The 19553-nt window shown below is 36.1% G+C and overlaps 1 protein-coding gene across 4 annotated transcripts in view; it reads left to right on the top strand.

Moving 5' to 3' along the window:
* Positions 1–19553, top strand: part of ZNF385D (zinc finger protein 385D) — a 421801-nt gene that overhangs the window by 350430 nt on the left and 51818 nt on the right. For all 4 annotated transcript variants that reach the window (XM_017732125.1, XM_017732126.1, XM_017732128.1 and 1 more), the window contains one exon: positions 3411–3573. In XM_017732125.1, the coding sequence (XP_017587614.1) occupies positions 3411–3573 (163 nt within the window). The remainder of the gene's footprint in view (positions 1–3410; positions 3574–19553) is intronic.

The following is a 19553-nucleotide window of genomic DNA, read 5'->3' on the forward strand; positions in this document are numbered from 1 at the left end:
GTTCTGTAGTAGTGGGGATTTTTTTTTCCAGTGAGAGAACATCTGATTTTAGATCAGTTGTTTCTAAAGGAAACTGGCTTCTACCAAAATGACCAATTTAAAAAGTCAGTATCCCTTTATAAAACATGGAAAGGGAAATTCTCCTTTGATTCCTTTTGGCTTCTGTAGATGTATATAAATATGTAGATATATATAAACTAAATGTGTAGATATATATAAGCTCTGCTCATCTCTTAGCACAGCTTCATAAGGTAATAAAAGCATGTATAAAACATTTATATATTACCTGCTTGGGTTTTGCAACTGTTGAACTATGAGATGTTCCAGAAGGAGACCCTTCTTACCTTTCAGTCTCTTCATTCAGTTAAGCATCATGGTTGGCAGCAAAAACTAGGTCTAACTTGTTTCTCACTCTTCTGCTCTCTCCTATTATTGCTTAATTCAGCATGAAAGTTGGGAATAATTACATTTTATGATCTATCTTGGTTTTGTATTCATTCTACAAGTAAATACTACTTAAGGAACGATTTTTATAGGCTACAAGTAAAAGCCATTTAAGCAGTGAGGATTGTTTTGGTCCTCTTATGGCTGCAAGAAATGATTCAGTGAGGTACCATATTTTATGTTGCTTTGCTGAAAAATATATTTATGGATATTTTTCCATTTCCTACATCTTACTCCTGCAAGAAAAGATAATGACAGACCTCTTTTTTTTTTTTTTCTTTTTTTTGTCTTTTTAATTAGGGTTCCAGTTCAGTTGTAAAAGTTCAGCATAATCTAATTTGGAGCTGGTTAAATGCTTAGGAGCAATTTGTTTGCTCTCACATAGAACTCCCATTAACATGCCATCTACAGTTATATTGAAACAAGCTCAGATGGCTTCATGTCCCCACAGAGGAAGGAGATTTAAACTTTGAATAAAAAGACTTGAAGGTCTTATTTAAGTAGAGGCTGGGTGAACTGTCAGCACTCTGTGGGAAGTGAGTTATGGACAACTCTGTGTAGCAGCCATCATACCTGTAAATTTGAGCAATGTGTTTCCACTTTAGAGCAATTTCATTCGTATATTTCAGAGCAATGAAAAGGTCACCAATTTCTATATAGGCCCTCATTGTATATTCCTTCAGCATCCAACATACAGCTTGAGATGAGCTTTGTGGAACTATAACTGTGAGAATTTGGAGAGAACTACGGGTGCAGAAGAATTAAACTTGGGGTTCTCTGCCAACAATTCTGTGAAGAAAGTTGAGATGTGTATCAAACTACTATCAGTATTCATAATTCTGTAGTAAGGACCATGTTATGACTATGTTTCGATGTTTGACTAGTGACACTATTAGTTAGGGAAAACAAGTGCAGTCAGAATCTGAAGATGACTGATGATTAAATTTGACTAGAAACTCTGAAAATAGCTGACATGATAGCAACATGAGGGTGTACAGTATTTTGTCATTTTTAATGCGTCATTGTAACTTAACACTGGTCTTTTGATTTGATTATAATTAACATCCTCTGACTGTTTGTATTTGGCTTACAGTATGTCTCAATGTTATGTGTTGAGAATTGTAAAAGGTGCATGATTGTGCTGTTTCTGTTCAAGTTGTTTCTAATTAAAAACTTCACTGTCCAGTGTTCTTTCAATAAGGGTACCTAATACAATATTTGCATTATTTTAGGTATAGAGAAACTGGCTTTTCAACCTAACTGAATGATGCATCTCAATATACAAGAGCGTATGTGTGGGTATATATCTATGCATATATACACCTACACATATATTGTTAATTGGTTTTAGACAAGATCTCTCACTTCTTTCCTACTCACCTTACACTTCTCAAATCTCAGGCATCTGGAAGGAATCAAGACTTTTCATGTAAGCTAAAAGTCATAATTCTCAGAAATAATATGCTTCCTTACAGTGATGGTCACTAGAACTCCTCTCCCCCAAAATTCAGCACATCAAATAGCATTAAATAATGGTCTAATGCCAAAGAAATGCCAGATAATGCAGGATTCTTCTACCTGCATGAGCAGCTTAGAGATTGGAATGACTGTGTCTTTTTATCCCTTTTTGATAACTTTAGTTTTGTAGCCACTAAATTCCATATATGTTTTTATTCTTTTGATTTCACAGTAGAAAGCATTTACCTTCCTTTATGTTCTAAGTATTTTCTATTGTTTAATGTTTTCTAAAAAGAAGATATTGACCTTTATGGGTCCTTGAGCTGACCCAGAATTGTTGCTTTTAATTTTTTTCAATTCTCTAGTAGCTAAATTTTGATTACATTTCTAAAGTCTTAACTTCCCTTTCAAGTAATAAAGGAGTTACTTACCATGAAGTTTGAACTTCAAAAGTAAAGATATAAGCAATTTTTCATGTTGTTAACTTATCAACTGAAAGACTATCTTTCTTATAAAACTTTAAATAATTAGGGAAGAAATAAACTCTGAATATTCATCCAAATTCTAGTGGTTTTTGTATAAGGTTTAATCTAATAGTTCAAATACTTTTCTTAAAATATACTTGCACATATAGTAAATGAAAAAATTTGATAATAGCTCTTGAAATAATAAAGTTATTTTCAGTGTAATGCATGAATTTTAATAGCAGCACATATACAAATCTATTTTAGCTTAAAGATATGAAGTAGACAAAATATATTTGGGACTGTGACAGGATTTGTGGGAGCTTTCTCCTTTGAAAGGATGCTCCTGGCTTTGAATTTCAAACACTACCTTTTGTAGCAGGTGGACAAAAGTAATCCTCTTTTTTTTTTTTAATTTTTTTTTTTATTATTTTTAGAAAGCCAGATAATTTCATTTCTGCCTCACATTCAGTTAAGTCTTTAGTGATGGGCTTTGAAGGTGTGTTTTATATTTTGCTTTCTTTTGGTTGGGGTTTAGTTTTGGGCTGGGTATTTTTGATTTGTTTTTTACTTTCAGTCTTTGCTGAGAAGTTGCTGATACCACTATTAGTAGTAAGCTTTGACAGAAATTAGAAGAAAGCTTTGACAAAAATTCTAGTTTGAAATAGAAACTGGAAAAGTACAAAGCTGCTGGGAGGAGAGTACCATCCTCCCTGTTGCCTGAGAATTATTTTTTTTCATGTGAAAGTAACATAAATCTTAATAGAAAAACTCATGGTAGCAAGGTAGACTAAAACAACCTAATTTTGGTCTGAAAGTAATCTACTGTTATACAGTAATATACTGTATTTATTGAATTGCATTGCTCTAGTATTTTTCCATTGTTTTTCAAGCATCATTCTAATTATAGTTTTCTGTTTGGTCACTACTCGGATAATGTAAGTGGTACCCATTATTGAAAGGTAGTCTGTATTTGTACTAATACAGAGAATGCCAGTTTAGAAATGAGCCTGATTGCATGGTTCATTTTGTTCTCCTTTGTAGAGCCAGGCTGCGGCCCACTACAAAGGCACTAAACATGCCAAGAAGCTCAAAGCACTGGAAGCCATGAAAAATAAGCAGAAATCTGTTACTACCAAGGACAGCGCAAAGACTGCCTTCACTTCCATCACTACCAATACCATCAATACCAGCTCTGACAAAACAGGTTAAGCGACAATCTTTGTTGGTTCCGTTTGGTTTGGTTTTGGTTTGGTTCGTAGTTTTATTTTTCTCGTTTAATTCCATGTCTGTTTGGTTATGTGCTTGCCACATTGATTCATGCTCGATCCATCTTTCTGTGTGATATTGCTTTAAGTCCCTTCAGTAGGCTGGTGAGAGTCTGATAGTCATGTAGCCAATTTCTCCTAGTGAAAAGAGGCTTGACATTCTTTTTGCGATGGAATGCAATACTCATTACTTGATTAACATATCAACTGATCTAACATCCTGGTCTGTATGCACTATCTCTCTATCAATAATTATATATGGCACATTTGTTTTAAGCACAGTGTAACAAATTGCACTATTTGTGTCTAGAAGCCTCTTTAAAAGCATTTTCAGTAAAAACCTAATTTTCATAAATTTCAAACATTGCATTATTTTTTTAAAATGGCTATTGCATGGTTTTGAATTGGAAAAGAGCTGTATAACCTCTCTTCCACATAATCAGGTAAGTGCTATTGATGCCAATTATTCTGCTTAAATGAGTCTTCATACTGAAATAATAGCCCTTAAATTGTTGTGTGGGTAAAAGTTACTCCTTTGCAAATAAAATCTATGTATTTGTAAAGTCAACAGGATTTGGTTGAGATTGCATTTTAAATATGCAGCTATTGTTGGAAATTTCAAAGGAAGGTTGTAAGGTACCTGAGAGGTAGTTTGGTGTCTCACAAAGTATGACTGCTCTTGTGCACAAAGGGATACAGTTTCCATATTTAGGCATAACCAGTCCCATTCCCCAAGCAAGGCAAAAATAACCAAAAAAAAAAAAAAGCCAAAGCTGTGAAACATCAGAGACCTACCTACTGATGCTGAAAACTGGTCGTTTGGAACCACTTCTGATCCAGTAAGTTTAGCATTGTAAATAGATGTGCACTAACCAACTATAACATAACAGAAAAGTACCTTGCAGGCATGTGTAGTACTTTGTTGAAGATACATCTTCACTATATTTGTTATAGACAGATACCTCTATGTCCATCTCTCTCTATAAATATGTTTATCTTAGTTATAACTCATTATTATTGACAGGATATTTTTTTATGGAGATTTATAACCTAATTATAATGGGATGACTTTAAGGAATATTTGCTACATTTTTTTTGTCTTTTTTACCACAAAAAAGAAAAAGAAAATATTCTGAGGTTTTTGTGTGATGAAAGAAATTAAGTGTGGGAAAATAGGAACAATGTCAAAAGTTATTTGGGAAAATATGTGTTTCTAAATATACAAATAGCTTTAAAAGTTTCTTATGTTATTATCTGTTGAGATATTTAGAACAGGAAGGAGACTGTTGTGTGAAAAGAGTGATTTATTGTTCACCGAATATGATCTAGTGGTTGAAGACAATAACTGAAGAAAAGAAAGATTTTTTTAAAACTTTAAACTGTATTATTCAAAAGCTTTTATCTTATGCTGTGTAAGTTTGAAGGATTTTCCAATGTGCTTTAAAACCAATCTGAGTTTTTCTATCAAGCTTTGAATTAGATCCCTGAGAAGATATATGAACTGTCCTGTATCCAAGGTCAGTAGTCCAAATCTGTTTTTGTATCAGCATAAGTAAGAAAATATCAGAAATCCAGTTGCACACTTAAGCAATGGCCTGTGCAGGAGTTTCTTCTGCTTTACGCAGTGTCTGCGAACTCCTGGATTAATTTCATAGAATGTGTGTAAACATACGTGTATGTGTATGTATACATATATTTATTCTATGTTAGAAATACTGACCTTAATGGGGTTCTAAAAGACACATATTGATGTTAATTGACAAGCAACCAAAAATCTTCCAATTTCCTAAAATATTGAGAGCCATGTTCAACTGCTGCCAAAAGCCCTGTTCAACCAGGGGCATTCAAAGTAAGGCAGGCAGTTCTATCCAGCTGCAGTTATTAGAGGTCAGCATTGATGTGACGGGCAACAGAATAAAATCCTTGGTGTAAATTATCCTTTGTCAAGCATGTATACGTGGTGAGGGAAAAAAATTTTGGGTAGCCAAAAGGATGAAATTTTCTGTCTACTGTGACAAGTCAAAAATGTCATAAATTGGATTTTATTTCCCTTCTAGTTGTTCTTATGTCTTATATTTGCTCGATAAAACTTTTATGGGCAAAATGATTCTGAGTGCCAGAATATACTGCACTGTGTGAGTTTCTACATTTGGAAACTATCACTGTAAAAGTCAAACATCCTGATAGTAATATACAGTTCTTAGGAAACAGTTGTACTAATGAATATAATTCATAAGTTAGTCTTTCATAACTAGAAGAAAGTTACTAAGTCCAGGTACTTGTGATCATTTGGAGCAAAAGATTTTTCTACAGTGTTTTAAAGCTGTCTGCTGAAGATTAATAGTTGATCCCAAATACACTGAGGACAGGGTCATGTATATATCACTTCTTATATATCATCTACAGCAGTGGTTAAATGGTGAATTACACATCAGTCACAGCACATTGGTCAGGACTTCAGATCACAGGTTCTGTGTACCCTTGGCAGCTACAGTAAGCAAAATGTCACAAGGAAATCTGCAGTGCTATGCAATAAGGATTATGAAAAAGATCACATGATATACAAACTGATTCAAGGGCTAAAGCAGCAATTTGTTATGTTGCTTATTCTGGAACTATCTTGTTAGATGTGGTGCCAGCGTGTGTTACTGACACTGTGCAACTCACAATATAAGCTAACTCTTTAAAACCTCTTACACTTGATTTCTGGTGTTTAAATTATGCGTAAAGGAGAAAACAAAAAATATGGGGTTATTTTGCTCGTTCTGTGAAAGTCGTTATTTTTTTTTTCCCTTTAAACAAACTTTTAGGATTATTAGAAGGCTTGAAGGTGAAAAATCTTTGGGGCAATAAAACACCATGAAGAGTTATGTTGGCAGTCATGTAATGGCAATGCCATTCTCAAGATATAAGAACTTTGTTATCATTCTAGTATTTAACACACTTCTTTCATCTGTACTTGCCAATTATTGTATTACATGGGTAGTCAGGAAAGAAGAATAGAAAACACGAGCATTACAAGGAGAAGCCTACTTTATGGCATTATACAAACCAGATTTCAATATTTCTTTATTCTCTGATTCAGATGTGACAATAAAAATGCATATTTTTGCTATATATAAACACACATGCATACATATTCCCTGATATTAAATTGTTAAACATCTTTGATAGCTTTGAAAATTGTTCCTACTTTCTGAAAAGGTATATTTTCTTCAAAAAGCTGCTTTGCATCTTCAGCTGTAAGGACTGATACTTCAGAGCACTTGTCAAAATATGTTTAGATAGAGTGTATTCCATCATCCTAATTAAAATACCTGTCCAGTAAAGTCATTGCCCTACATTAGGATTTTTGGAAAATAGATTGAATCTCCAATATTATATGATGTCCCTCTAGTTGTTGCATATGTGTATATATTAATCTTGTCCAAAGCTATGTGAAGTTAAGCAGGACACTCCATGACCACATTATCACAAATTAAGTCTTGAAGATTTGGGCTGCTTTTATTTATTTATTTATTCATCAGAGAATTCAGAATGAGTTAGATCATTTGGTATCAATGGAAAAGAAGGAACAGACCTTTCAAAGGGGTAAAAACATGTCATTAGGAGGCGTCACTATGGCAAAGTCTTTAATGTTGCTTTTGACTGTTATATGCTGTGCCTTGAATCCTGTGTACTTAAATGCAGTGAACGGCTCTTAAAAACAGACAAAAATGTGATAAGCAGACGTGGATCTGGACCAAGGCACAGACAAGATCATCTATCACTAGTACAGTCTTAACAGCTGAGAGACCCCTGTGCTGTCAGGGAACAAAGTACTGGTGCCTGTCCTAAAAAGCTTATAGTTTCACATAAGATGAGAGACAACTTAAGGAATAGACACCATAAATGTAACAGGCAGGTGTTTAAAGGATAAAGGTAGCATAAACATGTTCAAGTGATAAAGGCATCACAAGAAAGGAAAACCCTGAGGGATGGATTAGAAGGAAAAGGAAGAGGGTTGGGTTTTTTACAGATACTGAACATGTGTGGGTAACAGCATTGGAGAAAGCATAAGTTCTCTTTATTTTTCCTTCACTGATGCATATGAAAATTCTTCTGTGGAAAAAAGATTTTGTTTCATTACCCCTTTACAATTCTTTTTTTTTTCTTTTTGTCTAAGAAGTGGTAGGATATTTCTGGTCAGCAGATGAAACTCACTCCTGAAATAGCAATTTCTGTGCAACTGGGATAATTACAAAATTGAGAGCAGTTGGAGTGGGAGAGAACAGTCATTCAGGCAAGGTCTTGGGCATAAAAGTGAAGGCAGGAGAGAGAAAGCAATCAGAAGTAGTGTGGTAAGTCAGGGTAAACTTTGCAGGAGGAAGAAAGGTAGATGGCATGACATGGAAAAGTTTAGAAAGATATTTAGGAGTTTGGCAGCCAAAATACCAGAGGATCACAGAATTTTTGAGGTTCTGTGAAGGGACGTCATTATGGATGTCTGAATATTGACAAGGCCGCCCCTACAGGTCAGAGCAGAGTTAGCCTGAGCAGTTTGCTGAGTATCTTTTTCAGTTGAGTTTTAACTATCTTCACAACCTTTTGCTGGGCAACCCATTCTATGGTTTGACCACCCTTAAAGAAAACAAAGAAGTTTTTCTTGTGTTTCAGTGTCCAATGTCCTGTATTTCAGTTCCCGGCTGTTGTGCCTTTTCCTGTCACTGGGCACCAATGAAAAGAGTCTCTGTATTTTCTATTCCCTGACCTCATCAGGTATTTATATACACTGCTGGCTTATTTTTCAAATGGTGCCCTCTAGGGTCTTAGGTCTATCTTCACAAAGCTGCTTTCCAGATGCTTAGCCTCCAGCCCAGACTGATGTGTAGGGTTATGGCTTCCCAGTTGTGGGACTTCTGTGCTTTCCTTTGTTGAACTTCAAGGGACTTCTGTTGTGCAATTTCTCCAGGCAGTCCAGGTGCCTTTGAATGGCAACCCATCCATCTGGTGCATCAGGCCCTCCTCTGAGTTCTTAATCATCAGCAAACTTGCTGAAGGTGCACTCTGCCCCATTGTCTGGGTCATTAATAAAGACTTCAAAAAATATTGGGCAATCTGTGTGGTCACCTGCACAGTAAAAAAGTTCTTCCTCACATTCAGATGAAACTTTTTGTGCATCATGCCCATTGCCTCTTTTCCTACTGCTTGGCATCACCAAGAAGAGCCTGGCTTCATCCTCTTGGCACCCTCCCTTCAGATATTTATAGACATTGATGAGGTCCCCTGTCAGTCATCTCTTCTTGAGGCTGAACAGGCCCAACTCCCTCAGCAGCTCCTCATAAGGGAGATGCTTCAGTCCCTTAAATCGTCTTTGCTGCCCTCCTCTGGACCCTGTCCAGGAGCTCCATGTCTATCTTGTACTGAGAAGTCCAGGAGTGAACACATCACTTCAGATGTGGCTTCACCAGGGCTGAGTAGAGGGGCAGGATCACCACCCTTGCTCTGCTGGTAATGCTTTTCCTAATGCGCCCCAGGAGACCATTGGCCTCCTTGGCCCTAGGACACGCTTCTGGCTCATGGACAGGTTTTTGTCCTCCAGGACCCCCATCTCCATCTTCTCAGTGCTGCTTTTCAGCCTGTGCTGGTTATTCTTCCCCAGATGCAGGACCCTGCACTTGCCTTTGTTGAATTTCAGAATGTTCTTCTCTGCCTGTCTCTCCAACCTGTTGAGGTCCTTCTGAAGGGCTGCACAGCTCTCTGGGGTATCGGCCACATCTATCACCTTTGTATCATCAGTGATGTTGCTGGGGAGGCATCTGCCCCTTCATCCAAGTCATTGACGAGCAAGTTAAACAGTACTGGGCCCAGTATTGAACCTTGGGGAATACCAGTAGTGATAGACCTCAAATCAGACCCCATGCCACTGATAATGACCCTCTGGTTTAGCCCGTTCTCAATCCACACCACTGTCCACTCATCCAGTCCACTCTTCGTGAGTTTGTCTTTGAGTATGTTGTAGAGACAAGTGTTGGAAGCCTTGTTAAAGTCAAGGTAGACAATAACTGCTGCTCTCCCCTCATCCACCCAGGTAGTTGTTTCACTATAGAAGGCAGTCAGGTTGGTTAAGTATGATTTACCTCCAGTGAATCCGTGCTGACTATTCCTGATCAGCTTCTTGTCATCCATGTGGATAGTGATGGCCTCCAGAATGAGGCGCTCCATCACCTTTCCAGGGATCGAGGTGAGGCTGACTAGCTGGTAGTTCCCTGGGTCCTCCTTCTTGCCCTTTTGGAAGACCAGGGTGACATTTGCTTTCTTCCAGCCTTTAGGCACCTCTCCTTTACTCCATGACCTTTCAAAGATTGTGAGCAGCCTAGCTATGGTGTCTGCCAGCTCTCTCAGCACTCCTGGATGCATCCTGCCAGGCCCCATGGGCTTGTGGGTATCAAGTTTGTTTGAGCGTTCAAGCCTCCTTGACCAAGGAAAAGTCCTCATTCCAGTAGTCCTTTTCCCTGGTCTCCTAGGTCAGAGATTCCTGATTTTGGTTTGTTCATAATGTGAGTGAGCATGTCCTTATTAGACCATTGTGTCTCTTTCAGGTCTCTAGTAAGGAGTCAAGGGACTCTTTGTTATTAATAAGTAGTGCTTTATTTAAGATTCAAAACTTCCGTTCTAAATTGTAGGAAAAAGTTTTATAACACAGTGCTCAATTGAAAACTTGGTTGTGTGAATATTTATAGATGGACAACATATAATTGACTAGTACTACTATTTATATTAATATATTTCTGCATGTTTGATTACAATATTGCCCTTCTCTATCCAAGACCAGTACTTGCATGTTGTTTCCTCCAATACCATGCATTAGCACACCTTGCTTGTTTTGTTTTATCTCTTAATGTGTTATTAGTTCTGTACACAGATGCATCTGTGCGGTTCCTGTTTCAGCTCCAGAACTTGTAATAGAAAGGAAATCCCATTTTAAAATGAAAACAATTTTCCTAATATCTCTGCTTTCCTTTTATTTTCAATTTCATTTTATCTCCCTTACATTCAGCTGTTTATAATAAAAATACATTTTGGTAATGTCTAGGGTTTCATGTTTATGAGAGTTTCCATATATTAAGAATTACTAGATTATTTCTGGTATTGCTTGGTGTAGCTACCCTATTTTACTATTATATTTATTATTTTTGCTCTTCAAGTTACTTCTTTAATCCTTTGTTCTTAATGCCAAACCACCCAAACTTTTCATTTCTTAATGAAATTTTAAGAAGATATACTTCTGTATTTATGATATTAACACTATTTATTAGCATTTTTATAGGCAGCAGATTTGCTTGTAATCTTTTCTAACTAAAATAAATTCTGTTTCTAACAATAATACTTATGTCAACTGTATTTAAAATTCAAAATAGTATTTAATACTATTCAAAATCTGCTGGTGTATGCAGAATCAATTTACTGTATGATCCCAGTGCGCAATTTGCTGGTACAGCTTAGGCTGTGGATACCCTTGTATATGTAATTATTACATTAAGGATGTTTAATCTAGAAGTACAATTCAGTGCAGTGTGTTTGTTTAAGATGTTTTGTTTCCATATGCTTTATTTTATCATAAAGCATGCTTTTGCTTTGGCAAGTGTTTTCTTCAGATCATTTCAGCATTGCTTAGGGCACAACAGAATTACCAGGCTATCTCTCGGTTCAGGCTTGTGAGATACTGGATGTAAATTGATTTCCTTTGGAAGTCAATGTTTTAGTACACATCAAAATAGAACAATGACCTTGAATTTTGAATTTATAAGGATTTTTATTTCATATTTACTTGTTTAAGATGTACCGCATGGAACATTTGAAAGTTGCAAATGTGAAATGAAAAAAGGAGAAGCAATTGCTTGGTGATTAGCAAAACACAGATGAATTTCAAAGCAAGCTATAGGTCTTCATGGATCCCTTCCCAATTACCCAATTCCCAAAGTTAAACTGCTTCTTTTTAAATTTTATTTGAATGAAAAATCTTTAAAAGAAGTTATAGTCTGAAAGAAATGTTCTTATTTTCCAATTCTCTTGTCATTTACTTGGAAATTAGAAATTACTCTTTCACAGCTATCAGTTCTCTTTATCACATGCCTGGAAAATTCAGCCCAAACCAGCAAAATTTAACCGTGCAATGCCATCTTTCACTTTAAATCATCTGTGCTTTGACTTTTCTGTACTTCAGACAATCTGTAGCTAACTGCAGCACTAAATGTTATCAGCATTCCACAGACTGTTGTACCAATTTTGTATTAGAGCTTGATGGCAATTTGGAAGACAATAGCTTCTCTTTTGATCTCTGTGTAGAACTAGAGTTTTTTTCTTTCTTTCAGAGTGTAGCTAAATGACGATATAAAAATTACAGTAATTTATGTGTGCCTCAATTGATCATGAATGTGAAATAAAATCCTTCGTTGCTTGCATCTACGTATGCTGAGAGCTTCGTCATATGAACACCATGTGTTTTCTGTGGACCCAGCTGCTTTTGATTGTGATTGCCTTGACAGCAATTTTATGCTTGAATAATCCTGCAGTTAGAAACTGCTGTCAGTCACAACATCTGTATCAGCCTATTCAATCCGTATGAAAGTCCGACACTAACAATGGTATTGTTCATAGGTCTGAAAAGCCTTTTCTATTGAAATATTAAATAGAGTCTTTCATTCTGTCTCAGGGAAAAGTCCGCTTGGCTGCCGCATGCCCATCGGAGTAACAACTAGAAATCTTGGGAATAATCTTCTGCTTATTAGGTGTTTGTTTTTAAGTTATTCATCAGTACTGCTCTAAATCAAGCGCTGTAGCACATATCTGATGGATGACACGTTCTTCATGGTGTGTTTTGTTGTTATGTTGGGAAGGGCATTGACACTATCTAGGAGGATGGGTCTGAAGACTCCTCAGTTGTAGCCATTGGGATTTCAAAAAATCATTGCAGTCCTAGATCTTCTTTCAAGTTTTTACTGAAAAACAACAGTTTCAGAAGCATGTAACTACTGAGTAATTGTTTATGCACTAATCTGGAATGGAGTAGAAACTTCTTGATCCAATGCTCTGAGATAGGTGGTCAGTTTTTGCAAGATGGAATTTTTCAAATGACAGGGGTCTGTTTTGAGGGCAACAAAAGAGTAGGTAGGTCTTCATTCAAGTGATCCATCTTTTTTCAAGGTGACATCATACTGGCTGAGCAAGGCAGAAACAGGAAGTAGTTACCTGTGGGGAACTGGATTTTTCTGGGGGGGGTGCTTCTAAGGCAAGAACAACCACATCTCCAAAGATGCTTTAGAGCTTGCTTAGATTATTTTCTTTTGTGGTACGTGTCATGTTCTTGCCATGCCTAAATCAAGGAAGCTGGAGAGTGTTTTTAAGAATATGGCTAAACCTACTGTGCTAAATGTTGGAGCCATTGCTGTATCTCATAGCACCATTCAGAGAGATCTAAAGACAGCCATAGCTGCAAGAGTTGTATTAATAAATGTAGGAGATTCTGCTTTGCCCAGTCATTGGCATTTCATTCACTATTCATGTTATGAGAACTCAGTGCAGCAGAAATCATTATTTCTAGAAACAGGTTGTTCTATGTACATATAGTAGGTGTTTTCAGAAAAAGGCCAAACGTGGCTAATATTAAAAACTATTCTAAGAATGGGAAGAACAATTTATTTTGCAACAATTCTATTTATTCTGTCTTCCATTTGGTATTCCACAACTTTCAATAATGTATTTAAAGTCTTTGCAGAGCAGTGATTTCTTTCCTCAGCTAGAGAACTCTTATAGGTGAAATTCCTCCCTCCTGTGTCATTCTTTTGCTAAAATATACCTTCCACTCTGTTGTATTAATGGAGTTAGACATCACAAATATTCATTTTATATTTGGTACCAGTCAAACAAAGTAAATATCTGACAGGACCAAAGGCTTTCTGTCTTCCTACATTGTCCCCCTTATCACTGAAAAAAAAAATATTATATTTTGAATTAGTGAATATATGGCAAAATACAAAAGTCCACCTAACTTCTAGTTGTTCTAAGGTTTGCTACCACTGCATTTGCAACTCATCTAAATAAGCCAAAGCAAAAATTAAGTTAAACTTAAGTTTAGTAAGGTATCTTCAGCACCAGCAAATATCAAGTTATTTTGAGACAAAGCATAGCTGTGACTGTAATACCTGTTTGAGGAGGAAGGTAAACATGCAGTTTATCTTTGCGCACTTTCATGCAGTTCATCTTCATGCTGTGCTTCTTAGACTTATTGTAGTTTTCCATGCACTAAATGGTTTGCTTATAGGTTAAAGTTCAGGCAGGCCACACCTGTAACTTCAGAAGAGGTATGTTCAGAGCCTCTTATTCTCAAGATTTATATAGGGTTTCAAACATTTTGAAGAATTATTCTTTGTTTCTCATTTCATCTTTGTGCATTCTGTACTTCACTGTGCTATATCTAATAACAGTCTCTCAGAATAAAAGCTCTTGTTTTATGGCATGTCCATAATGGAATTAGTATCAAAGGAGCTAGAACAGTTTATGTAAATTGAAATTAAGAACTACAAAATAGTATTATAGGAAACAAATCAATACAAAAATAAATATAGATTCATCAAAGAAAACAAAAAGGCACCATGAACCAAGGAACTGTGTCTTAGATTTAATTAGAGGGGGGGCAAAACCAGTTTACTCATGTAATGATAATGTTGATGTTTAAATTCTTTCCATACTAATGGTAAGATTTAGTATATGTAACCAGAACTAAATTAGACAACGGATCAGGAAAACTTGCATATGGTTTTAAAAGAAGCTGATAAAAAGCATTCTGCATAAGCTGTTAGGTTTTTCTGTTCATTGTAGACACTGTAGGAAATCCAGAGGACTAGAAGAAAGCTAGTGTTGTGTCAATATTCACAAAAGGGAAACAGGATGAAAAAAGTACTTATAGGTCTATCAGCCTGACACTAATCTCATGAAAAATAAAGCAGCAGCTGGCAGGGAACTAGAGTACTGAAGTAAATGAGATCAATTATATAATGACAATGAATATTAATTGAGAGAAAGTTAGACTTTCCTACCTAAATTTGTTTTTATGAGATTACATATTTGATTGGTAAAAGGTAAGGGGTGTTTTGTGTTTGCATGGCTCTAGAAAGTGCAGAAGTTAAAAATTATCTAAAATACTGGAGTGCTGCAGAATGAATATGGAACATATTAAGTGGATTTGAGCCTGCTAATTATAGGCCTTGGAATGCAATCTTGAGGTACATATTGGTGTAGAAATATTCCAGTGAAGCCCATTTGGAATCAGGTGTTAACTATAATATAATCTTACTTCATCTGTTACCTGCAAGCAATTATAAAGTCTTTACAAATGGCACAAAAACTAGAATTTTTTGGGCAAGTAATAAAGATGAGCTGTAGATTCAGTGCATCAAATGCTTTTAATACAGGAAAGAACCATATGGGATTTATCGAAAAGCTGGGGGTACTTGATGTAAAGATGAAATTGACTTGGGGGTTTGTGGCTAAATATCTGCTACACAGGAACCAGTGGTGTAGTGATTTCCAGAAAGCCTTGTGAAATAAATACTTTTTTTTGAGCATGATGGAGGGATGTAAAGATTTTGGTTTATCTTATTACTGTAAATTTAATATTTTATTTAATATTTAATATTTTATTTAATAAGTAATATTTTAATTATTTAAAAAAAATTTTTTCCCAAAGAATGGCATCAAATGGAATGGAAATTTAAGGAAGACATAATGCAATTACTTAAGAATGGTTTAATAGTGAAAGGCATAATGAGATAGATGTATTCAACTTCAGTATTTATCAAAGAGAATGTAAGAAATATTTTGATTACAGTCTATAAATACTAGCATGAAAAAATCACTCTTATAGTAAAACAACCCCTATTCCTTGTAAGATGTGACAGTATCCAAAGATGGCAAGTGGGAAATTGTTGCCTTTATTCCACAGTCAAGATAAAAGTTTTCAACGCTCAAAAGGATTATAAGATACACAAAATTTCATGTGGAATTCTGGTATACATTTGACTAAAGCTACTAGGTTTAACTCAGGAATTAATAATGAAAGTCCTCTGGAAAATATTCTGGTTTATGTCATAGTAAACTGTGGACATACATATTTCAGGCTTCAAATGAATGATTTTATTTTCCCTTATTCCTCCCAGAAAAAAAGATTTTGCTGCTTAGAGGCTGCAGATCTTGTGTATTACACATCTGAGACCTTCTGTAATGAAGTCCTCCAAATGGCAAATATTACAGTACTTACATTGAAATATGAGACTAATTTATTTGACTTCAGTCAAACAACGTGCATTTTCAAAGTTCAAGAACCGATTCTTGAAGTAAGTCCTACGTGGGTCATACAATTTTATCTTTCTGTGTTTTGCACAGGACTGGACAAATGAATAGTGCTTGATTAAGTAAAACCATAGAAAATCGTAATTGCTGGTGTAGTTTAGTTTGAAGAAACAAAGACTTTATGGAACAAAGCTGACTGTATCCTGTCTCAGTGTCCTTAAGTATGTCACAAAATTGACTGCAGATAATTGAAGGTGTTTTATTTTTGTGGAAGACTAATTTCTTTCTATCATAACACCTGCTTTAGTATTTTATTTTTCTGCCATTACTAGATTTTTCATTGAGAATGAAAATTCACATTTTAATTCCAAATTGTATACTTTCAGGCATTCTTACTACTTCTTTCAATCATCATTTAGTACTGTTTCCACTTCCTTTTTCCACCTCTGATTAGTTTTAAGACCTCTAATAAGCATTTTAGGAGATTCAGAAGGATTTACTTGCTTAATCCAGTAGATCTGCACTGATCAAAGCATAGGCATTTACATTACTTTGAGTAACCCATGTTTCCAGCTAAGTATTAGAGAGAAAGCAAATTCAGAAATCAGACTTTTTTTATCATACTTCTCAAATTATCTCATTTCTGCTTGCAAATACCCATTTTCTTAAATTAGAGTGCTCAAAAGAACTCTTTAGTTCATTCACATTATCAGAGGATTCCTGAGACTGCTGCCATGCAGTTTTAATCCCTTTGTTTGCTACCCTTTACTTTTTACTATTTCTGGTTCATTTTCTGGTCTGCTGATTTAATAGCTGCAAGTTTCTAGCATTGTCTTAGCAGATCCTTCTGAAAGTTGCATCAACAGATTACCCACTACAGCTATCTAGTTGAATTTGCTTGAAGGAGTTGCCCTTAATAAAACCAGTATTTCCCAGCAGGGAAAGATGCCTCACCTTTTTCCTGCTTTCACGTATCAGAAAATATCAGCAGCTATTGATGACAATATGTAGGAAGCTTGAAATATGTGACAGATCTTGCCAAACACCCTTGTTGTGCTTTTTCTGCATGTGCTTTGTGGCTGCTAGTTCTTGTTATAACACCAGACACAGGGCAAGGGCAATGGTTTGGAGAAGGCTTAGTGTGTTATCTTCCTCACAGAGTATGGCTGGTGTGAGTGAACTTCAGCAGCACGATTTAACAGATCGGTCATGGGGACAATTCTGGGGTGTGTGTGCATAGGAGTGACAATGCTCACAGCCTTTACAAATCAATAGCATGGCTGGCAGGATCTTATAATGCCAATCACTCTTTCATTTCACACTGTTAAGATTTGGGAACTTTTAACAATAACAATTGGCTTTGTTACTGTAAGCTTACGACTAACACTTCCCTCATGAAAATTCATACACACTAGTCTACAAGATCCGTCTACAAGATGGATCCATCACAAGTTCAGGTAGATGTTTTTCTTTAAATGTGGCTAAATTCAGGCATGACACCTGGGTGGTCACATACTTATTTATGAAGAGAGGAAATAAAAGGGCTTTCATTCCTTCTGCTTTTTGCTCACTGCAGTTTGCCAGCCTTAGGTGTGTGTTGTGTCATGGGTCCTGCAGCTCCTGCTGCAAGTATCACCAGTGAGATTGGTAACCACATTACTGCGTGGAGAAGTTGAATTATACCCATGATGAACAGAAGAACAATATGGAAACTAATGAAGTAGATGTGAAGTCCATACTGACAAAAATGCTACCTTGCTAGGTTTGAGGGGCCATCCTCCACTTGCACAAGGGCTCCATCAATTTTTCAAGTCTTTAGCAGATATCTGAATGCCTTCTTGATTCAAAGTCAGGGGACCCATTTAAGGCTACATGAAGTGTTTAAAAGGCAAACAGCCATCTAGCTGAATGTTCACACTACATAATTAATTATAGGCAGTTACTTAGCTAGTGTGCTCAGGTAAATTTAAAGGAAACTTACCCAGCCTGCTCCTGCAAATTTAAACCTTTAGTCATCATTCTTTTGTTGTTGATAATTTTTCACTTTTAACATTTCTTTCATTGAACAAAAGTTTAAGATTCTCATCCTGTTTTTCCTGTGCCAGGGAAACTGTCCACTGTGATAGCTGTTCACAAATGCCAAGTTGTTACTGGACTGCCTTTTAATTATCCAATTTTTTGTTTAGCTCCAAATCAAGGTCCCTGGTTGTCTTCTATCACAACTGTGAAGCCTGCTTCCTGACTGTCATCTACTGTCATTTTGGTTTAAGCTTTTCACAATTCCTAGCTCACTTTAAACACAGGAAGAAAATTAATGGAATTTTGAATTAGCCCACTCCTACTAATTAGCCCTAATAGTGTGGTTGTCAACTGCTACATTTTTGTCGATCAGTAATAGTCTCGAAGAACCATCTGTAACTGGAAATCTGTCTAATTGTTTCCTTCAGGTAACAATCTTTCTAGTACTTTAAAGAGATTTTTTAAAAGGCACAGCTTCACTTTCCAGGACACTTCAAAGTAAACCTTCGAAATGACAATACTCAGGGGAAAAACAATGATGTAGAGGAAAAGAAAATCCAAGTGTTGTGGATACTAATCTGGTTAAGGCAGAGCAGGTCATTGTATTTTGCATTATCTTCAGCCTCTGCCTGTATTACTTCTATTGAGTTTGTTTCTGACTGCCGTTTATGAGATAAAAAAAAAAAAATCAACCAATCAAGCAACTGCCAATCTCAAAAAATAAACTCAAACAAATCCAACAGCCAAACCAGAAAGTTGAAAAGAACAGTTTCTCTCTTTCCTGCACTTACATGCAGCTGTGCTACTTAAAACTTAGTGCTTTTATCTTCCTCATATGCTGTGGACAGGACACTGAGCGAGTCAAGATACCTGTCATTATGGAACTCATGAGATATATTGCTGGCATTTCTAGGCTTACATATCTGGGAGTTCATTTATCTTCCTTTAGCAGTGTGTCACCGTACTCTGAGCTGCAGTTATTGTGTGCACACGTGCTTTATGGTTGGCAGGGAGTGCTTTCCACTGCCTGAGCCCACCTTTCTGCCTACCCAGTCCTTCAGTACAACTTTCAAGAACATGCTTAACTTTCTCAAGGTCATTACTATATACTTAGGCAGCATCTGAATCAAGAGACAAGATTTGATATCTTACCAGAGGGAGGAAGTTTTGTGATACATGTGATGTGGGGTTTTTTTAGTTTGCTTGGGGTTTTTTTAAATTCTTGTTTAGGTTTGGTTTTTTAATATATCTCTGATTATGTGAACTGAGCTAAGACATTTATTTTTAGTATTCATAGTTAACCTAATATATTACTAACTGCTTCATCTCCTTGTCTGAAGAAGTCATTATTATTTGTTTTATTTTAATGGATTTTTTGGGGCATCTGATCTGAATAACTGAAGTACTGAATTGTAGTATTTGAAGTATTGGCAATAAAGTTAATAAACTGACCAGAAGACGCCTTGGGAGATTTTCACTTCACAGATAGTTTAAGACATTCCTAAATTTAATTTAACTTCAGCGTGATCATCACCCAAGAGGCTTCCAGAAGCTGAATTTCATTTGAAGT

This window comes from Corvus brachyrhynchos, unplaced genomic scaffold (genome assembly GCF_000691975.1).
Source record: "Corvus brachyrhynchos isolate BGI_N302 unplaced genomic scaffold, ASM69197v1 scaffold53, whole genome shotgun sequence".
NCBI lineage: Eukaryota > Metazoa > Chordata > Aves > Passeriformes > Corvidae > Corvus > Corvus brachyrhynchos.